At 34.3% G+C, this 20,203-nt stretch overlaps 4 protein-coding genes and 1 non-coding gene across 7 annotated transcripts; all 5 read right to left on the bottom strand.

Annotated features, from left to right (window-relative positions):
• Nucleotides 1-1,753: 1,753 nt before the first annotated feature.
• On the bottom strand, nt 1,754-5,642 carry LOC127242474 (cyclin-dependent kinase C-2 C-like). 2 transcript variants are annotated; one of them, XM_051262033.1, is made up of 9 exons: nt 4,961-5,642; nt 4,589-4,873; nt 4,187-4,504; nt 3,863-4,090; nt 3,674-3,771; nt 3,485-3,593; nt 3,074-3,418; nt 2,800-2,932; nt 1,758-2,067 (listed from the first exon to the last, which is right to left on the bottom strand). In XM_051262033.1, exons 1-9 carry the CDS (start codon nt 5,339-5,341, stop codon nt 2,060-2,062), a joined length of 1,905 nt encoding a protein of 634 aa, XP_051117990.1. In that variant the 5' UTR covers nt 5,342-5,642; the 3' UTR covers nt 1,758-2,059. The 2 variants fall into 2 exon arrangements, with proteins under 2 accessions (XP_051117989.1, XP_051117990.1); XM_051262032.1 differs by having other exon boundaries at nt 1,754-2,067; nt 4,187-4,873.
• A 1,052-nt stretch (nt 5,643-6,694) lies between these two features.
• LOC127242008 (probable WRKY transcription factor 4) lies at nt 6,695-10,773 on the bottom strand. Its single transcript, XM_051261341.1, has 4 exons — nt 10,447-10,773; nt 8,410-8,939; nt 8,173-8,325; nt 6,695-7,193 (listed from the first exon to the last, which is right to left on the bottom strand). Exons 1-4 carry the CDS (start codon nt 10,771-10,773, stop codon nt 6,950-6,952), a joined length of 1,254 nt encoding a protein of 417 aa, XP_051117298.1. The 3' UTR covers nt 6,695-6,949.
• Nucleotides 10,774-10,894: 121 nt separating this feature from the next.
• Nucleotides 10,895-14,228, bottom strand: LOC127242009 (uncharacterized). 2 transcript variants are annotated; one of them, XR_007836680.1, is made up of 9 exons: nt 13,859-14,228; nt 13,475-13,569; nt 12,475-12,586; nt 12,233-12,351; nt 11,867-12,053; nt 11,638-11,778; nt 11,202-11,551; nt 11,062-11,123; nt 10,895-10,980 (listed from the first exon to the last, which is right to left on the bottom strand). XR_007836680.1 is itself a non-coding variant. In XM_051261343.1 (7 exons), the coding sequence occupies exons 1-7, from the start codon at nt 14,132-14,134 to the stop codon at nt 11,264-11,266; spliced, it is 1,218 nt and encodes a 405-aa protein (XP_051117300.1). In that variant the 5' UTR covers nt 14,135-14,228; the 3' UTR covers nt 11,132-11,263. The 2 variants fall into 2 exon arrangements, 1 of the variants encoding a protein (XP_051117300.1); XM_051261343.1 differs by lacking the exons at nt 10,895-10,980; nt 11,062-11,123 and having other exon boundaries at nt 11,132-11,551.
• Nucleotides 14,229-15,072: 844 nt separating this feature from the next.
• Nucleotides 15,073-17,635, bottom strand: LOC127242010 (chorismate mutase 1, chloroplastic-like). Its single transcript, XM_051261344.1, has 6 exons — nt 17,432-17,635; nt 16,931-17,153; nt 16,771-16,857; nt 15,955-16,098; nt 15,406-15,498; nt 15,073-15,333 (listed from the first exon to the last, which is right to left on the bottom strand). The coding sequence occupies exons 1-6, from the start codon at nt 17,608-17,610 to the stop codon at nt 15,094-15,096; spliced, it is 966 nt and encodes a 321-aa protein (XP_051117301.1). The 5' UTR covers nt 17,611-17,635; the 3' UTR covers nt 15,073-15,093.
• A 261-nt stretch (nt 17,636-17,896) lies between these two features.
• TRNAQ-UUG (transfer RNA glutamine (anticodon UUG)) lies at nt 17,897-17,968 on the bottom strand. The gene has a single exon. It is a non-coding gene; the product is annotated as a tRNA-Gln (tRNA).
• Between the last annotated feature and the right edge of the window lie 2,235 nt (nt 17,969-20,203).

Raw genomic sequence — 20,203 nt, 5'->3', positions numbered from 1 at the left:
ATTGAGAAAATCATACGGGTGTAGCGTGCCGTGAAATTCTGGCATATCCAATTTGAAGCTTTCCTCCCATCGGCGATTTTGGTCAAACTCACGATATCGGTGTCCAACGAAATGAGCAAAAGGATTGTCTAAGGGTGGGCCTCATCGTCCGAGGTAAGATCAAGATTATTCTAGGACTAGGAGCACAATGCGAGCGTGGCGGAGCATCAGAGGACGGGGCTGGAGCGGCTGCCGACCTGTATCTAGAGAAGTTGTACGACAGCCCCTAATTGTTGAGTATTGGGCGATAGCGTCGTCACGATACGAATCACGGTGCGGTAGCATAAAGGAATTGCAAAGGCTAGCTAACTAATACCAATTCCTGCTGTAGGGAGATGACGAAAATACACAAACCTTAAGAGTAATTTTGAAAGAAAAGTTACTTTTTATTCCCCCCTTCTAACTTACATATTTTCAAAATATATAGTACTAGTAGTCTCCCAATACTATTTTGTAAAATAAGAATCTGTTATTTTGTGATTTTAAATCGAAACCAATATTATTAACTTGGTATAATTTTTAATAAAATATATTAATTTGTTATAAATTATTATATCAAAATACTATTTAAATAAAAATATAAATCAAAATTTTATTTTAGATTAATTTTAAATTATGATCAAACAAACTCTAAAATAGAAATACGTGAATAATATTAAATCAAATACTCCCTCCGTCCCGGAACAAGGGTGACGTTTGCTTTTTGTACGTAAATTAACAAAAATATCCATATTAGTATTGCGTAATATAAAAGTAATGACATTTGTGTAATACAGTGTAAGTTGGAAGGGTATTTATTATGTTAAAGTAGGTAGTACAATTATTAAATTAGAAAATGATAACTTTGTTTTGAGACGAACGAAAAATAAAAAACGAAGAGAATATTTTTTTTCAAATATTTTCTTTTTTTTTTCTAAGTAATCACTTGTATTTTTTAAATATTTTTATTTATTTTTTAAATAAATAAATATATTTGAATAAAAGTCAGAATCAACCTGCTTATAGGCACCATATTTATTAAATTAAAAAATAAATAATTGAGTTAAAGCAACTTAAAATGACAAGATTAGTACATTAATATAAAATAGTAACTTCCTCCGATTTTAAAGTTTCATTTACTTTTTGTCGTGATCTTTGAATCTTAATTATTATATCAAAATGTAGTATAAAGAAAAAATTGCAAAAATACTTCCACTCATGTCTTACGAAGGAAATTTATATAAAAAAATTAAATACAATAACATAAAATATAAATGTTACCCTTTACGGCGATAGAAGGAAATAATAATATATGAGTTTTCGTTATGAACAAGGGGTGTGGAGTGGATTCCGTGGATTCAAACTGTGAGGTCATATACTTCTATTTTTATTTTTTTTATTTTATATATAATATGTAATATGATAATTCACATTTTTTTATTATTTTTTTTAATAGACAAATAAATTAAATTTTTATTTATTTATTTATATTATATAAAATATTATTCTTTATAAAATAATATCTAATTCAAATATAATTTTTAGAACATTTAAATATATATTATAAATTTCTTTTAATTATATATTTATATTAAAACACAAATTAAATGAATCATTCCTAATGTTTTTGAGTGGAAAACACAAACCAAACAAACTCAATCATGAACAAATAATTTGATTCACCAAAGAAACTCATAATCAAACACGAAAACTGACCACTACACCAACAACGATCAAAAGAGACATAAAGACATACATAATTCATACACACATATATATATACGCAGAGGATTCAGGTCGGAATTAATCCAGAGAAAAAAAAAAAAAGAAAAAAGAAAGAATAAAAACAACAAGACACAGAATGTACCAACAATTTGGTTTTTAGACATGCATATATATATTCCTCGGATCGAAAGGGAAAGAGGATCACATCTACAATCAAAATATATTTACTGATCGATCGATATCGATCCGATCCTTCTTCTCTCCGAGCGTCTATTCACACCATTCGGCGCACGATTTTTGGATCCATCTAGCTCGATCATGAATCTGCAGAGAGTGCGACAAAGAATTTAAATGTGTTCGATAAATATATATACTCCCTATGTCGATTATATACTTGTCTAGGTATATAGATAAAAAAAAAAAAAAAAAAAAAAGGACTTTGAAGTACAATTGATAAAATTGTAAAATAAGATAATTTGTAAGATTGTTTCGATAAAAATGGGACACGGAGCCCATGCTGATCTGGTCACATCAATATGATGCTGATTTGATCGGATCAACATATATCATACAAGTAAACATCATATATTATATATATCGCAATATATGATAACACAACATACTTTTGTATTATGTAGAAATATATGTTATTTACCTTTGTGGCATATGATTTGACCGGAAAAGCATGAGATCCGCGCCCATAAAAATGAGTTGAAGTATAATTGATAAATAGTAAAATAACATAGTAATATAAAGATTGCAGAAGGAAAGATTATAAATATCGCTTTAGTTACTATGTTGATTAACCCAATCAGCACATATACGTAAAAAAGTAGCGTATAATCAATAATACGTTATATAATTTTATGTAATACAATATATTTTGATTTCAGCACGATAACTCAATTATAGCACATGTTTATTTATAACAGTCTTGTGATGAAATATTAACTGCTTCAAGTTAGTATGTCAATTTGGTCAAATCAGCACGACGGTGACTTGAGCATATGTATGTATATATATATATATATTTATTGTTAGAAGATTTTTTCTTACCTTGGTAGAATCGCGATCTTTGGCGAACTTGTTGGACCGGATGGTCTTTGTCGTTGTAAGAAACTTCTTCGTAATGATATATCACCGGTCCTGAGAATGCGACCTGGGATTTCTTCTTCTTGTTATCGGCATCCTATAACAAGCGTCGAAACAAAAGCCTTCACAAATGAAAGTCACACGTCGAAATAATGAAAAGCGAGTAAAATACGAGTTAAGTTTAATTTAATCGCACATGTATTCGATCGAGCATTGTAATTAGAGTGAGTTTTCTTACCATGTACGGCTCATGAGGCGCGTAAAGATTGGAGGAATCGCCGATATCCGGCTTGGCATCCTTGTTCGTCGTCGTTGTCGTGCATGTCCTGTCTGAGGAATCGTTGTTTTCTAGATCATCCATGTCTACTGCTGCGATGTCATCCGCCTGCAATAGCTTCGGTGGTTGTTCTAAGGGAATGTAATGCCGGCTCTTCGAAGAGGATGACGACGACGCGGTCGCCTTTTGACCTGTGTAAGAATTTGACATGTTCGATCCCTGCGACGTTGTCGTCGATGCCATTCTCCTCTTGGAATACACGTTGGAACTTTCGCCTTGGCTCCTCTTATTATTACCGTCGCCAACCTGTCGCATTTTAACGGTTCAGACACCGAAAACGAAACTTGTCCGGAGACGAAACAGGAAAAGAACCTCGGCCGGAATGACTTTGGATGCGTCTGTCGATTCTTGCAGTGGCTTCTGGACTCTTCTCGAGCTTCTTGTACCTCCGTGTGGCTGCGCCGTGTGCCCCGATCGTCTCCTGGAGTTAGGACAACCTCGATTAACCGCGTCGATACATGTAATATATATATAGATACAGATATATATATCTCGCCAAACCTTCTTAAGTCATCCCGAAGTTTGGCGTCAAACTCTTTGCTCGGAGCGTACTGCGGCAAACTTGCAGGATCACAAGCATATGGTTTTGTGTGGAAATACTGATGACAAAAACATCAAAGTAACGATATGACGACGACGACGCTATTGCGACGAAACAAAATTAAAAATTCGATTTAAAGCAATCCCGACCTTAAAATTAAGTGCCGACGAAGCTGAGCCGCGCTTGTAAGGCTCGAAAGAGAGGAAAGTTTCCAACAGGCTAACGGCGCTTTTCGGAAGCTCTTTACATCTTTCGCGAAGCGTGCTTTCGTACGGATACTGCGGCTTGAACATATTAGCCAGAGGAAGTTTCGATTTTTTCCAGTACTCGTCGGGCGGGGATCCGCAGAGTCGAAAGATTTTATGCAGCTGTTCAACCTGCATCGATTGAACATTCCCAAATCCATAAATCGCGCAATTATTACGAAACAGATCACGAATTCAAACAAAATCGACTGTAACGAATGTTCGAACCTCAGTTCTGCCTTTGAGGATTGGCCTTCCGATAAAAAGCTCGGCAAAGACACATCCCACGCTCCACAGATCGACGGCCTCGCCGTACTCGGTCGCCCCCAAGAGAAGCTCAGGCGGGCGGTACCACAGCGTCACCACACGGCTAGTCATTGGCTGCTTGTTCTTAGGCCTCATGAAATTTGCAAGCCCAAAATCCCCAATTTTCAGAATCCCTTCGTTGTTGACTAAGATGTTCGATGTCTTAATGTCTCTATGCACTACGCCGCGCGAGTGGCAGTGTTCGACTCCGCTCAATATCTGTCTCATATAGCATTTTATCTGCAAAAAGTTCAAATCCAAAAGCGACAGTGAAAATGATTTCATTTCATTCGACAATTCTAAAATTCGGATGGACAACAAAACCTGCGCCTCGGTGAATCTGATGTTCGGAGAAGCCAGCAGCCCGGCAAGGTCGTGTTCCATGTACTCGAAGACGAGATATATATGACTCGAAAATCGGGAAGTGATTATTCCTTCAAGCTTCATGACATTGGGATGGTTAAGCCTGCGAAGGATCGTGATTTCACGAGCCATGAATCGAACGCTCTCCGGGTGGAAATTATCGAACCGAACCTTCTTAACAGCGACGAATCGACCCGTTTCCAGCTCGCGGGCGCGGTAAACATCGCTGTATGTACCTTGTCCGATCTACATTACAAAAATAAGAAGTAAAAATTCTCAGAGACATTTCATCGAACACCTTGCGAGCATAAAACAGAAGGACCGTTATCCAACCTTATCTAATCGTTCGAACAAATCTGCTCTCAAAGGCAACCATCCGTCAATGGCTTCTCCGGCGACGGAGGAGAGCCAAGCAGGCCAGCCGGCGGCGACAAGCTCGCCCTCAGTCAATCTCCCAAGCTTAAAGCTAAAGCCAGCCCTTCTACGGGAGGATCCTCTCCTTAGGGATTTCAAATTTCCCGAATGCCCCGAATTCAAGGAAATTACATGTTTCTCCTCATCCTCCTCCTCGGTGATCTTCTCCAGCGGCGATTGGGCGGGTAGGAAGGAAGAGTAGGAAAAGGAGAGGGGAATCCGCTTGGCTTTGGAGGTGGAAACGACGCCGTATAGGTCTGGGGAATCAGGCCTGGCATTTTTGGAGCTGATACAACCCATGGCCTGACCACCAAAACCCTAATCGACGGATGCTGGAGGGGGTAGGGATGAGCTGAGCACCGCCACCGCACAGCGCAGCGCCCCCTACAACATCAGCCCCGGCGGCGGGTGGAATTGGGAAGAAATGGTGTGGAGGGGGGGAGGTGATGGGGAGGGCGGAGCTTTTTACCCAGGGGAGGGAGGAATGCGCGATCGCCATGTGGTTTGCAGAATCGGGTGGGTGGGAGAGATGTGCGCGGACATGAGACGGAGGGAAGCCATTCTTTTCTGATTGCCCGTTGCTCTCTCTGCTCGCGCCATTCTCTTCTTTTGTTTTGTTTTTTATGTTTTTAGGTTAGGTTTGTAGGAGGGGCATGGAGTTTGGGTCCTGATGGGTTTTTTAGTGGGGATTAATTGGGATTGGCTCTGGTAGTGTGGTCCTGGATCGCCTGAGGAGTAAGAAGGATTTCTTGTTGTAAGCGATGGGATTGTGGAGTAATAATGTGTTTTACTTTTTATTGTTAATTTTAGTTTGATTCGCTTTTGTCGAGTTTATAAGTTTAGATTAATATCTTATCTAATCAATAGATAGTAAAAAAACATATTATTTTTCATTATAAAAAAGTAAAAAATTAACTATTACACATTTTTATTAAAATTTGTAATCTTTTGAAATGAAAAATATACAAATAAAATTACTAGGATGGAAGAAAGAAAATTGACAAATTAAATTTATAAATACTCATAATACATTTGTAAATAAATATAATATTAAAAAATATAAATTAAATAACATGTAAAAAGTATTTACTGTAAATATATATTTTTTTTTAAAAAAAATCCAAAATTTAGAGGATAAAAAAACATACAATTTGGTGTGAAAAGCAAGGTGACAAATGGGATGGTTAAGGTATTTATTTGAACCCTGATTTTTCAACTCAACTCATTACATTGTGTGTGTTGTACTCCCTCCATTCCAAATATCGTCTCTCCGTAGACACAGTATTTTAGGAAGAGAGGTGTAATCAGTAGATAATTAAAAATATATTAGTAAAAATAATTATCCTATAATATAAATAATTATAAATTAAAATTAAGATAACTAATTAGTTTAATTAAAATTAAAAAAAATAAAATTAAAAAATTTAAAATGAGATTAAAGTGTGTAATCATTTTCAAAAAAGAAAAGTGACATGGTACGTGGAACAGACAGAAACGGCAACGTGGACATGGTATCTGGGACAGAGGGAGTATAAAACTATAATTTGTGCTAATTCATGTATTATATTTGTATATATTATATTTATATTATACTAACATAAGCAATATGTTGTTTGTAATAATATTATGTACTGTTAAACAACACACGATATATTGTTGAGACTATAACATATAATTTTTATTCATATGATATATTTATATTATATCAACATGCACTGTGTATAAGCATGTAGTAATCCTATCTCCTGTCAAATGACATCATGTAATGTTCGCACGGTGATGTGTTGTTCAGAGCATGCACAACACAAAACAACATTCTTATAATCCAACTTAAGCACGTGATAAACCATGAGACTACGTATCACTCTCTCTCTCTCTCTCTCTCTCTATATATATATATATATTGCATCATGCTAAAATCTGTTCTTTAAGCTGTAGATTCATCATCGTTTGTTCTTTGTTTTCACAGTCTCGATCTCTATTTCCTGAACAACTCTTCCTCTTTTGCTGCGAAGCGCCGACAAATCTTCCTGGCGGGAGTTCATGGTTATGCTTGCCTTCGTACGTGGTAATGACGGCTTTCGGATCTGATGATGCCCTCTCGACGTGCTTTCGAACTTTACAGCCCGTTGTTGTACACTTGTAGTAACTCCTGCGCCAAGGATTGATAAAATTATTCGATATGATACGGACAAAACTTCAAATATTGACATACAACAACAATATATTTATGCTAATATAATATAATTACAGCTCATAAACTGACAGCACAGGATAATAACCTATACAACATCCTTGAACTTACTACATAAGATATATAAAATCAATAGACCCTTATGAACTTAAGGCGATTAGGAATAATATTATTTTCTCAAATCTAATTAATTATTTACTTTGATTATCGACTAAACTCTGACATTGATTAAAGCCCAAAATAATAACACATTATAATATTCTATCTTTAATCAAGTAAAATAAATACTTCTTTCGTCCTAGTCAAATATATCTTTTTTCTTTTTAAAATAAAAATATCTTCAAACTAAATACCAAAATACTTCTATTTTTTGTTATTATTATTTCAACACCATTAATGTCAGAAAGCGAAAAAAAAAAAAAAATACCTAAATATGCTTGCAAAAGTCAAAGAGTATATTGCTCCTGTCCCACTTAATTTGTCCCATATTTTTATTTTCGTCTGTCCCACGTAATTTGTTCTTTTTCTTTTGGAAATATAATTATATACTCCAATTATATTTTAAAAATCATAATACTCCCTCCGTCCCGGTGCAAGGTTGCCGTTTACTTTTACTTTTGGCACGTAGATTTTTTAATATTAGTATTATAATGGGTTGTAATGAAAAAGACAAAAATACCCCTATTAGTATTGTGTAATATAAAAATAATGACATTTGTGTAATATAATGTAAGTTGGAAAGGTATTTATTACGTTAAGTAGGTAGTACAATTACTAAATTAGGAAATGATAACCTTATTTTGTGACGGAAAATGACATCCTTTCAATGGGACAGAAAGAGTATATAATTTTTTTATTTTAATTAAACTATTTAATCATCTTAATCTTAACGAACAATCGAGCATACAATAGTAAGGATCTAAACGAACAATCGCACCTTGGATGGGGATTTCCCTTGACTACTTTCTGCCCGTATTTCCTCCATCTGTATCCGTCATCAAGAAGATCCACTTCGCTCCTAGTCTGCAACACAATCTTCGAATCCGCAACAGTTTTAACGGAAGCCGGTTGAGCGGATGCCCGAACATTCCTTCACATTCGTTGCGACATGTTTAATGCGATCAAATAAATCGAGAGAGACAATAAAACAAGAACAAAGAGAGATTTATTCTACCTTCTCTTCGCGGATGGTTCATCAGCATCTTCTTCATCCACTGTAGTTAGAATATCTTCGACAATATCATTCTCGGGTACAGAATCTTGATTGGTAATAACAGACTTCATGTTGGGATTCAGCGCATGATCATCTTTTACTCTTTTATTAGGCTGAGGAGGGTCGTGGTTGTGCTGTCCATTATACGCGATCTCAAATATACGACCATCCAAAGATTGCTCGACTTTCTTCTTAACAGAACAGTTGAGATGACTGCATTTATAGTAGCTTCGAGGACATTCCTTCACTTGCTTCTGCCCATATTTTCTCCACTTGTAGCCATCACTAGCTGGTAAATCACCCGAAACACTAGACAACATTTGTCTATCACTTGCTTCCGGCAAAGAGGACAAGAGGTTTGTCGATGTTTCCACAGCATTTGTAAGAGATGTGCGCTGAAATTCTGCCTGGTTCCAAGTGGAGGATTGAGACAATGCCGCCTGTGCTGTAACGTGTGCGAGGGCCTGCTGGTGGGACATCCCGAAAGCGCTCTGCAGTATGTTAAAGAAGGAAATAGGATAAGCAGCTTGTGGGCATACCAATCTGTCATAAATATGTTAGAAACGAGTGTGCATAAATGTCGTACACATCGATCACATATGCTCCATATACAGTATGCAACCGATGTAAGAAAAGCTATGATTCCAACCATAGACAACCGAGATCGACACTAGATCCATTACCTGTCTCTTTATTTCATTTCGGGCTAGAATATAAACCACAAACCTGCAAGCTCTTTCATCTCTTCAGCTTTTTTTGTTCTCACACGACGTTCCAATTATTATTTAAAACAAAAGTATTTGTCTCTGGATATACAAAAGAAGTCAACCCCTCCCAGTTGTAATACCGTTGATCCAATTGTTTTACTGTTAAAATACTGAGTACCGTTTGATATTTTGATATTCAGAATATACTTTAATTTGGTATATTAATACCAAATTTATTATTTTTAATTTCAGTATTTTGGTATAAAACTTATATCCAATACTATACAAGCTTAGAGGTGCGCATACGTCGACAGACCCAAACTTTTAATTGTGATTGATTTTCGGTTCGTAAAAATTGAAATAAAAACCGAACCGAGAATTTTCAAAATCGAACAAACCTAAACCTAGGTCAGTTCGATTTAAAACCAAACCAACAAAAATTTCCTTTATTAGTTTGGTTTGGTTTATTAATATAGATTAATACTCAAATATCAATTTTTCCATTTTAGTCCATCTCATAACAAAACAAAGTATTCATTTCCTTTTTTTTTCAATAACTGTACTATTACAAATGCCCTTACCACACGTACTAATAAAGTTATTTTAGTCATTTCTACTTTATTCCTACTATATCCCAATATAATACTATTTCTAAAACTACGTGCAAAAAGCAAATGGATATTTACTTATGGGACGGAGGGAGTATATATTATTTATTAATATAAAATTATTATATTTTTAAAATTTTGGTTATTCCGGATAATCAAAATTAAAAATCATAATTAAATCGAAATTGAAATTTATAAATTCTATTTTGGATTGAATCGAACCAATGAATCAAACAGTAAAAAAAATAGAATTTTTCTATTTGGAACGACTAATGCTCACTCCTAAACAAGCTATTCTATTCGGTATACCAAATTATCAATAGAGTATCGGTATATATATTGGTTAACCAAATTTTCGGTACAATATTAGTACATTCTTTTAATATACCAAAAATTTTGATTAGATATGCGGTATGATCAGGTACTTTCAGCAGTACTCTCCCTAAACATACTAAAAATGCTCTATATATAAATTAATTGAACAAGAAAGCAGTTCATACAAGCCATATCTTGTCCAACATAGTTTTATATATTGCATGAATTCAAATCAGAGTACCTAACCAAGCCGGAGTTATACTTAAGAAATTTCAGAAAAGCTTGAATCAAATTTGAATTAAATAACCTAAGCAGTGCTCAAAACCAAAATTCAGCAGCTTTAAAGGCAAATATAAACAACGGTTTACCTGATTTGGAGACAAAAGCTGATCAGGGGAATTAAGCAATCCATGAGAGGAACTCAGCTCTCTGTTCAACTTCTGCCCCACGCCAAACGACCTCTCTGTTCTCCCCTCTTCTCCCACAAAATCATTACTCAACAAGAAACCTCCATTAGCCCCAGCTAAGAGCTGAGTGAAGGATAACTGCCCCTGCTCTGGAAATAACCTCGACGCCACCGTCATCGGACCTGGGCTGAACCCTAAAACCGACCCCGCCGTCAGGAACTCCATGGAGCCACGTGGCGGCACCTCGACCGTCGGTATGTGCTTCCCATCTTCCATTGTTTCGCCCATACTCCTAATTCTGTAAGACTATCGAAAGAAATGGCAGGCATAATAACAAAAGAAGTTCTACTGATTCCTCCTGTAAGGAAATAAATAAATCGACTTCCTGCTCCAGTACGGAACTGCACCTAAATCCCGCCTCGCTGTCTGCATAGATAGATTGAGTAAGCACCACGTGGCACTCAGAAAAGGAGACACCTGTGGGCCCAGGATAACCTATATTTCATATTATAGATACATCTTTATATATATACATATCTTTATATATATATAATAAGACGTAGAGAAACTTCTTGCCTCATGTCAAACAAGCTCGGTGGCCGTCAATGGCGTTGATTGCTCCGCATTCTTGTTATCATCTTGAAACAAGAAGAATATATATGTGTGTATATATATAATGTGACATACAATACACATGAATTGAAACACATACGTACGTGTGCATAGTAGATATCTTATCCAAAGACATTAAAATTCGATCGAAGAGCATAGAGTGTGATCATTCCTTTGTTTCAAGAAAATATGTCGACGAAACCGCAAGCCCTTCGGCGTCGAAGGTGCGAACGAGCCTCTGTCGCTTGGATGGCGATTCGGCCCAACAGAGTTCGAGGTGGAAAGACTTTAATTCCTGCACACTCTTCGCCACATCGGTCGGGCATCCCATGTACATGCCTCCAGGCAACAATGTCACCTGAAAACCTCCATCGAATGTTATCAGGTTGTTTGACAATGATCCTGTCCAGTTGACAGTTGCTGTTTCCTTGCCATCTGATTTAGATTTTATGTCCTGCCCCATTTTCAAAATCATGGAAATGTCGGTTGTTACAGCCGATATATAGCGAATGGAGACAATCTTGGAGTAGAATTCCAAACCTGGATGAGCTGACCATCCTGTGTCATTTCGAGGGTAGCAATTGTATCAGCTTCGGCTATTGTAGCTCCATAAACACCACTGCGTTTCGTCGTAGAGTGGCCCTTCCATGTCCCCAAATGAGGAGTGAGCCTATCTGAATCCTACAATGGATATTTTTAACATGGGCTCCTTAATATATCCTGATACATCATATAGAGAAGTGTTCTGCAGATATTAGAGCTAAGATACCTTAAAATTGCCGAAGGAAGGATGATTAATCACAGTGCTATCTCTTTCTTCCAGGAATACAAGTAGCATTTCTAGTATGCCTTTCGGGTCCAAGATATGAAAAGCTCTGATTCTTGCATCCCTCACGAGTGAATAAAGGCAGTTCTCACAAACAATGGCAGGTCGTCGAGAAGGAAGCTTTAAATTTCTGTTGAAACAAAAGCTAAATCATAAAAACTGAAAAGGCAATCTCCGCAAAATCAAGTAGAATTGATACAAGAAACCAAAATGAGTTACATGTTACTACTTAGCTCCAAAATAATTACATCAAGATTTTAATAGCATGGATTATTCATCCAATTACTATTCGAACAAAGAAACAAGTACCTGGGAGATTCCTCTCCAGTATCATCTTCACCCAGCACACCTTGTCTTATAACCATCTCCAACATGCCAGCTGTCTGATATCTCAATGCGAACGCCTTCTCCTCGGGGAAAAATCCAATCTGCAAACTATAGTCAATACATATTCAACCAAATCCATTAAAATGTCAAACTTAACTACCAAGAAAATTTATATATATACAGCTGAAACAACTCTTGGGTTTCTGGTGACAAAGAAGTTTCACCTGCTGATATTTATCCACTGTGAACATGTTGGATTCTTTAATCTTGTATTCAAACCATTCCGGTTCATCTGGGGTCCCAAAACCACTAAATGGAGGTTGTTTTATGTATAACCTGTGAGTAACAAAACCAGTAAAACCTCCAAGGAAGGCAACAAATGTACAGACTACAAGGGTATCTTGTTTGTTTAAAACAGAGAATTCAAAAGTGAGAAATGAATCATTTCTTATTATTCCCTACTTTCATTTCTCCCATGTGTGTAGAAGTGGAGAGAAATGAAAATTGAGAATACTACGTGTGTTTATTCGTGTATTTTTTCTCAGAATAAAAATTTCACTAACTAATTTAACAGGAGCATTGAATTTCTAGCTATATTACTAAATGACGCCCAGGATTATATATATTCTAGTTCTTTGCTAGCTATAAATTAATCAGCGGATTCCCGCTTTACAGAAACCCACTCTTTCCCGACTCAACATTTTCTCCTAATCAATTTATTCTCTCATGTTCCACTCACAATACATCATTCCCTTTTCTCTCTCTTTTATATGCAATATCATTCCTTGTACCAAATACACCGCAAGAGTGGAATACAAATATTTGAATTCAAGTTGTAAGTTTACTAAAACTGCATTTAAATTAGATTTTTAGGTATAAACAGAGGAAGAATTTGCGGGACAGGCATTGAGGGATCTTTTTAACAAGAAAAACAGGCTAGTCTCGTGTATAATATCAGGGTGCTGTCAGTGTTTGTAATTCTCTGGTGTTTATGATATAAAAGTTTTAGCGCCAGTTTGGGAATCTCCACCATTATTTCTTCTTGTTCTTGTGCTTATGTTGTTTGTGTATTTACTGTTACTCCTAGCTGATCTTGCATTGAAATTTATGCAGCCATTAGATCCTAATTAGAAGTTTTTTCTAAGCAAAACCCTATAAGAAAAACAACAGTAGCTATGGAAACAGGCAGCATTGTAGATCATGTCTAGCCAGATAAAAGCTTACGATTGAATCAAACTCATGAGTTCTTCTTCCCCATACGAGCTGGCAGCAAGCTTTGTGCTTATCTTATGCAGCAAATTCCCGTTGCCATCAAATTGCTGCATCCACACATCAGAACTTAATTTCGTTTAGATTGCAATAAGAAGAGTATCCAAAATCAATACAATATTCTCTAATCGATTGAGCCTCTCAGACCAACGAAATTTCAAACAGAGAGCAATCTTCTGATAAACACCAAATAAATTGCACTGACATAAATTCACATGACATGTTACACGCATTTCGTTGGTTCCAAAGAGTGTGCGGTAGGATATGCTAGAGTTGCCTCGATCTAGACAAAATTCATAACCAAAGTCGCGAACCAGCAAAGGAATTGTCAATGCTTACATGAAACGAGCCAGTCCAGTTACCCAAATTAAGACCGATAAAGCGTTTAAGAACATCAATGCTTATCGACATCTCATCGCTCTGCTCTTCATCTTCCCTCGTAGCCTCAGCGGCGCGGTTGCGCGAACAAAGCGGTGAAAATGGTGATTCACTTTGTCTGCGTCGAAGAAGCGGCTTTTTCCCCCGTGAAATTGGAGGAAGCAGCTTTGGCGCTTTCACTGCGATGAAACTACTGTGCGCCGGCGGTAGCCATACGGCAGAGAAAGCCGTCGCCATGGAACAGGCCAAAAAGGGATACCTGCCGAAAAGTATCTTATCCTAAACTGTAATATCGTAAACCACGCTTTTACATTCTGTATCTTTTCCAACCACGCTTTCTGTATCCATGGATATAGAAAACGTTATTTAAACCAGGGAACTTCTGGGAACACGCTTTCTGTACCCATCAATATAAAACGTGTTACAAGAGTAGTTCTGCATAGGAATGCAAAAAGACCAGGCGGCCTGTAGGGCCAATACTTTGTTCTGCATAAGGTCGGGTTTGGTTGTTTACTAACAAAACTAAATTAAAATATATTTTTAATTTTTTTTAAATAAATAGAATAGACTTAAGTTATATAGTATATTTTTTTATCTAATATAAATATATTATGTTTTTAATTATTTATAATTTATAAAAAATATATTTGATGATAATAAAAATTAAAAAATTAATTTATTTTAACTGATTTATTATATATAATAAATAATAGTATATATTTTTCTACAAATATTAAATTTGAAAAAAAATATATATTATATAGACTTTTAAATAGACTCTTAGGCCAAACCTAAGCACGCTTTAGATATAGTATATTTTAATAGGCCAATAAGTCAGACTCAAGCTTTAATTTTATGAAATAGATTTGACTTATTTAATCAAAGTCTGGCCTGACCTATTTCCACCTATTTAAGCCCGGGCCTTCTAGCCTCTGTGAACATTTCAACTCTAAGTCCCAAGTGAATCAAATTAAACTTTAGAAGAACAAATTCAAGTTAAAAATTTAAGGCTAGTTTTAAATATATATATATATATATTATATTTTTTATATTAAAATACTATTATTTCTTATAATTATAATATACAAAAGAGTACTTATTTACTCAATACTCAATAGACAGCTCAAATTCCTCCCGAGCTATGTCCAAAACAAAAATAGCATAAGGCACGACCGTTGATTAATTTCCTTTTTCATTTAATCGAGTCTTCGTAACAAGTACTCGACCTGAACCTGCTTCGTTAGCGGCATTATCCAGTCCAAATATATCTGAGCAACAAACTGCGGGTTAATTTTGTATACCGGCTCCGCATTGTTACCTTCGTATTCATCTGCGCTCACCTCCTCCCCAAACTTTCGGGTTTTCATCTCCACCCTCCTCGCGACTACAGCCTCCACTGCCGGATATGTCAGCAGATCCAGCAATTTACTTGCATCCTACCGTACAGTCGAAAGTTATCAGACACTGTGTACGTTGTTTTTTCAAGAAATGTAGGCGCGCCATCTTACCTGTGCTTTGATTGCTTGTTTATAGATCTCGGAGGCACTTTGGAATTTCGCTTCGGCAACAAATTTGCCGTAATGGATTCTCTTGGATAAGACCTGTGAATAGAGCAACGAGCAGTGAGCAGTAAATAAGTCTCAGTAAATCTTATATCCTATTGCTAGATGATAAATTCGATAAGTTTTTTGGACAAGGAACTATCGATTGATCATAAATTGGATTTTGTCATGGAAGATCAATAATGTTATTTCTTATTACCCAAATGTTTTTTTACATAGTGAAATCATTATATGAAATAAAGATTCTTATTAGTTGTGTATTATTTCGATCTTTTCCGTATCACATATCCCAGTGAAAACCATACCTAAAAGTGGAGATGAATTCCACCTCTACTACATTTATATTTTTGTATCTGTCAGCAGATAACTGCATCAGGTGCGAGGTAATTCTTCTTTCTAAAATCAAGATTTAAGCGTACAATATAATTCAATCGAATAAGCAATAATCTCAGGTAGTTCATCTATCAACAAAAAGAAAATTGTCAACACACGTACCTGCAAGCAAACTGTATCAGAAATCGCTGATGATGCATTATTACCATCGTTTCCATCTCTAACTAAACTTGGGAGGATGTTCTGGAAGTACATTTTCCATACTTGGGTGTTAACATTGATCGAATCTGCAGCTGGATGAAGAACCTGCACGATTTTCAATAGTGCTCTCTCTTAACACTCCAACTAACTATATAACAGTAAGAGAGCAGAACTTAGTATCCTATGCACATATTAGACGCAAACGAGCCATTCCACACTAAACTAGAAACCATCCATGTCTCAGAAACCCCCAAATCTTTAAGAAAATTGAACACCGATGCTAGTGACAAGATGCCCACAGCTTTCATAATATCCAGATGCACCTTTTAGCTATCAAGTTCTTTAATACAATGTCCTTTCGCAACAAAAAAAAAATGTTATCCATTATCCTGCAGGTTATCGAATTTAACAGGAGCATTGGATTTCTAGCTATACTACTAAATGGCACCCAAGATTATATATTCTACTTCTATGCAAGCTATACATCGATCATTGGCAAAACTTTTTGTTATCCATGTTTTGCAGGTTATCTAATATAACAGGAGCATTTGATTTTTTAGATACACTACTCAACGACACCCAGGAATATTTATTCTACTTCTTTGTTAGCCACATATCGATCATTCGCAAAAAAAAATTGTTATCCATGATTCTGCAGGTTATCTATTTTAACAGGGGCATTGGATTTTCTAGCTATACTACTCAATGACATCCAGGTTTATATATTATACTTCTTTGCTAACTAACAATGGATGATTCCCCTGCAATTTAGTGTACCTTTGGAAACTCTAGTGGGGGCAACAGTGGCTCGGGTAAATTATCAGGGAAGAAAGCATGCTCGTCGGGGCTCTTGTATCTTCCCAGCTGAACAAAGAATCAATCATTAGAATGCAATTCACGAGTCTGATTGCGCAGGAAAGATTCACATTCAATGTACCTTTGCGTGAAGGTTTTCAGTTTCTTTGACCATGTACTCAACCAGAGAGCCTTGGAAACCGTCCATGGGGAAAGCAGCGGGATTGTACGTATCAGCATTGTAACAAAAGTGAGCTCTCTCCACTAGACTAAAGATGATGCTATCTTCTTGCCTAATCAACGAGTGCCTTATCCCCTCGAGCTTGTAATTCTCGCTCTCATCTACTCTGCTTCGCCGCGCTGATCTAACGGAGGAAATTAGAATTTAGATCAAACTTAACTTCAACATTGATTCCACATAAGAAATGTAATTTCTTTATAATCGTGATTGATATTGACGGAGAATTGTCTGTGATCTATCGAAATTTCCTCAGCCAAAACTTTAATAACCGACTAACAACACTCAATCTCGAAAATTCAGAAGGAATGCAAAATCAAGTGAAGCAAGCTCCATGATAAATCGAAGAGAGCAGTAACGAAACCTTATTTGATAGCTGGAAATTTAACTCATAGTTATGCGTACCCTAGCGTAGAAGCAGAAGTATGAACTGAGAAGGTAGTATTCCCGAAAATTCCTGAATCGCAGAAGCGAGGTCTGCAACTCGCCTGATGCATAAAGAGCATACTTCTTCGTCTTGACGAATTAGAGCCACCGGCGCTGAGCACGGCGGAATGAGGTGTGCCCAGAAACCTCGCCGCCATTCTTGTCTAGCAAAATCAATGCCTAACAGGCTTATTTTGACGGTCTCAGTTGTTTTTCTGTTTTTTTTTTAAAAAAAAAAAAAATCTAAAAATAAAATATTACCCAAAATTTTCAAATTAATAAAAAATACTACTAATATTTAAAATAAAATTAAAATTTTATTAGATAAAATGATATATACTTTTTTTAATTCTAAGAAGTAAATATTACTGCTGTCCACAATTTTCAAACTAATTTTTATATTAAATTAAAATTTTATTATATTAAATAAGAATAATTAAAAATAGGTCCCACCGGGAGTCGAACCCAGGTCGCTGGATTCAAAGTCCAGAGTGCTAACCACTACACCATGGAACCATTATATTAAATTTATATTTAAGTAACTTTATTTAAATCTACTCTTTTAAATTAAATGTATTTATAATATTTTCATAATTCTTTGTATTTACAACAACCAAAACAATACTTAAAATTTACTTTCTCCCTACACAAAAAAAGTATGCTCACATGAGCTCTACACGAGCTTTAACGAACATAATATTATAACGTAAATTTAGAATATTTTGTAAAATTTACGATTAAATTAATGAGATGAGACAAAATTTTGAATATACGTAAATAAATAGAATATTAAATTATATAAATTAAATAGTATAAAAGTTATTTGCTATAAATAAAAATTATGTATTCTTTGTGAAAAATAAAATAAAATATATACATATATTTGATGAATAGAGAAAATACATATATATATATATATATTTTCATTTAATATTGGATAATATTATTTTTATTTTATTTTTTAAATTAATCTATATATATCGAATTAATAATGGGTTCTTTATGTGTCTTTATTTTTTGTTTTTTGATAAATAATTGTTAAATATATGATATATCTTACATGAAATAAATAATATATATTATCATTTCCAAACCAAAGATAAAACAAATTTTAATAATAAAATCAAAGGAAACAAAGACGAAATAATGATTTCAATTACCATTTCCAAACCAAAGTTACATTTATAAATTGATTACTCTATTTTTCATAATTAAAAAATAATATGCTTTTTTAGACCGTAATTAAAAATATATATGTATATATCTATTATTTATTTATTTATTTTTCTTTTTGTACTTTTCATTTATTTTATTATATTTTTTTAGGTTATATATATATATATTATAATATATAGTTTTTTATAATATTAACAAAAGACATGTCGAGAATTGGCACACACCCAATATTTTTATATTAACATTGCTTGCTTTCATAAAGCGTGTTTGTACATGTAATTAAAATTTTGTTTTAAAAAAATCTAAATAATTAATATATTCAATAATTTTTTTTATTTTAAAATATAACATTTAAGACCAAATTAAATAGAGCTGACAATTGATCGATTATTTTAAATGGGTTAAATTACTCAACCGTAATCCAATCTGTTTATTATCGTGTGGGGTTCGGGTTGACTCGTGTTGACCCATATACGTAATTAAGTCGAAATTCTTGATTCAAATTAAATTATTTTTTGTCGTGTTATGTTGATTTTTATTGGTTTGAGCGTAAATTGGATTGAATTATTTAAAATTGGACTTAGTTTAAATTCATTTATGAAAAAAATTTTAAATTATGATTATTTTATATATATAATAAATATATTAATTAATACTAATATATTATAATCGAATTGTCGTGTCAAGTTCGAGTTGAGAGCCCCAACCCTAACCCAATCCGTTTATTATCGTGTCGGGTTCGTATCGATCCGCATACATAAATAATTTGAAATTTTTTATTCAAACCCAATTATTTCTTATCGGATCAATTTTTGCCGGCTCTAAAATTAAATAAAAGTAGAACTTGCATGTGCAATTATGTAAAAGTCTAGAGATTTATACGAAATATAATTCTAGAACATTCTTTGGCCCAATTATTATACGAAAATAATAATGATCGCAAACATGCTCCCAATCACAAGGTGACAACACATGAAAAATAATATAACACTTATAGGAATTAACATCATTCATCATAAGAAAATTAAATCACATAAAAATAAAGAAAAACTATGATAATAATTGGAATTTAATTTATTTGATGTTTTAAATTCTAATTATTTTTAAGCAAGCATACATATATATATATATATAATAAAAATAATTAAAAAAGCTTAAAGTTCTATTTTATTTGCTTATTATTTTCACTTTTTTTATCATACAATTTTTATATTATTTTATTTGGTAAAAAATTTAATTTACATTACTATTCATAAAATAATATTTCTTTAGTCTATTAGTAAATTTTTTATTTGACATTTGTACGCGAATTAAGATAAATTAGTATTTTGTATAGATATCTAATATAATAAAACAATATAATATCTATTTAACTTTTAAAAAAAAAAGTTATGAGTATTACGATAGTTAATTGAGAATTAATTGTTTGAAAAAGAAATAATTTTTTTTTTTTTATTTAAACAAATTAAAATGACAAATGAGAAGTCGTAAAGTTTACACACATAGAGAGAAAGAGAGAGAGAGAGTAATTTGGATTGATTGATTCATTAGTTTAGTTGAAGGTGTTTCCTTTTA

The sequence above is a fragment of the Andrographis paniculata genome, unplaced genomic scaffold, assembly GCF_009805555.1.
Source record: "Andrographis paniculata isolate CXL003 unplaced genomic scaffold, ASM980555v1 Contig86END, whole genome shotgun sequence".
Taxonomy (NCBI): Eukaryota; Viridiplantae; Streptophyta; class Magnoliopsida; order Lamiales; family Acanthaceae; genus Andrographis; species Andrographis paniculata.
Note: the sequence above shows the minus strand (reverse complement) of the source record. Positions and strands in the feature narration are given on the sequence as shown.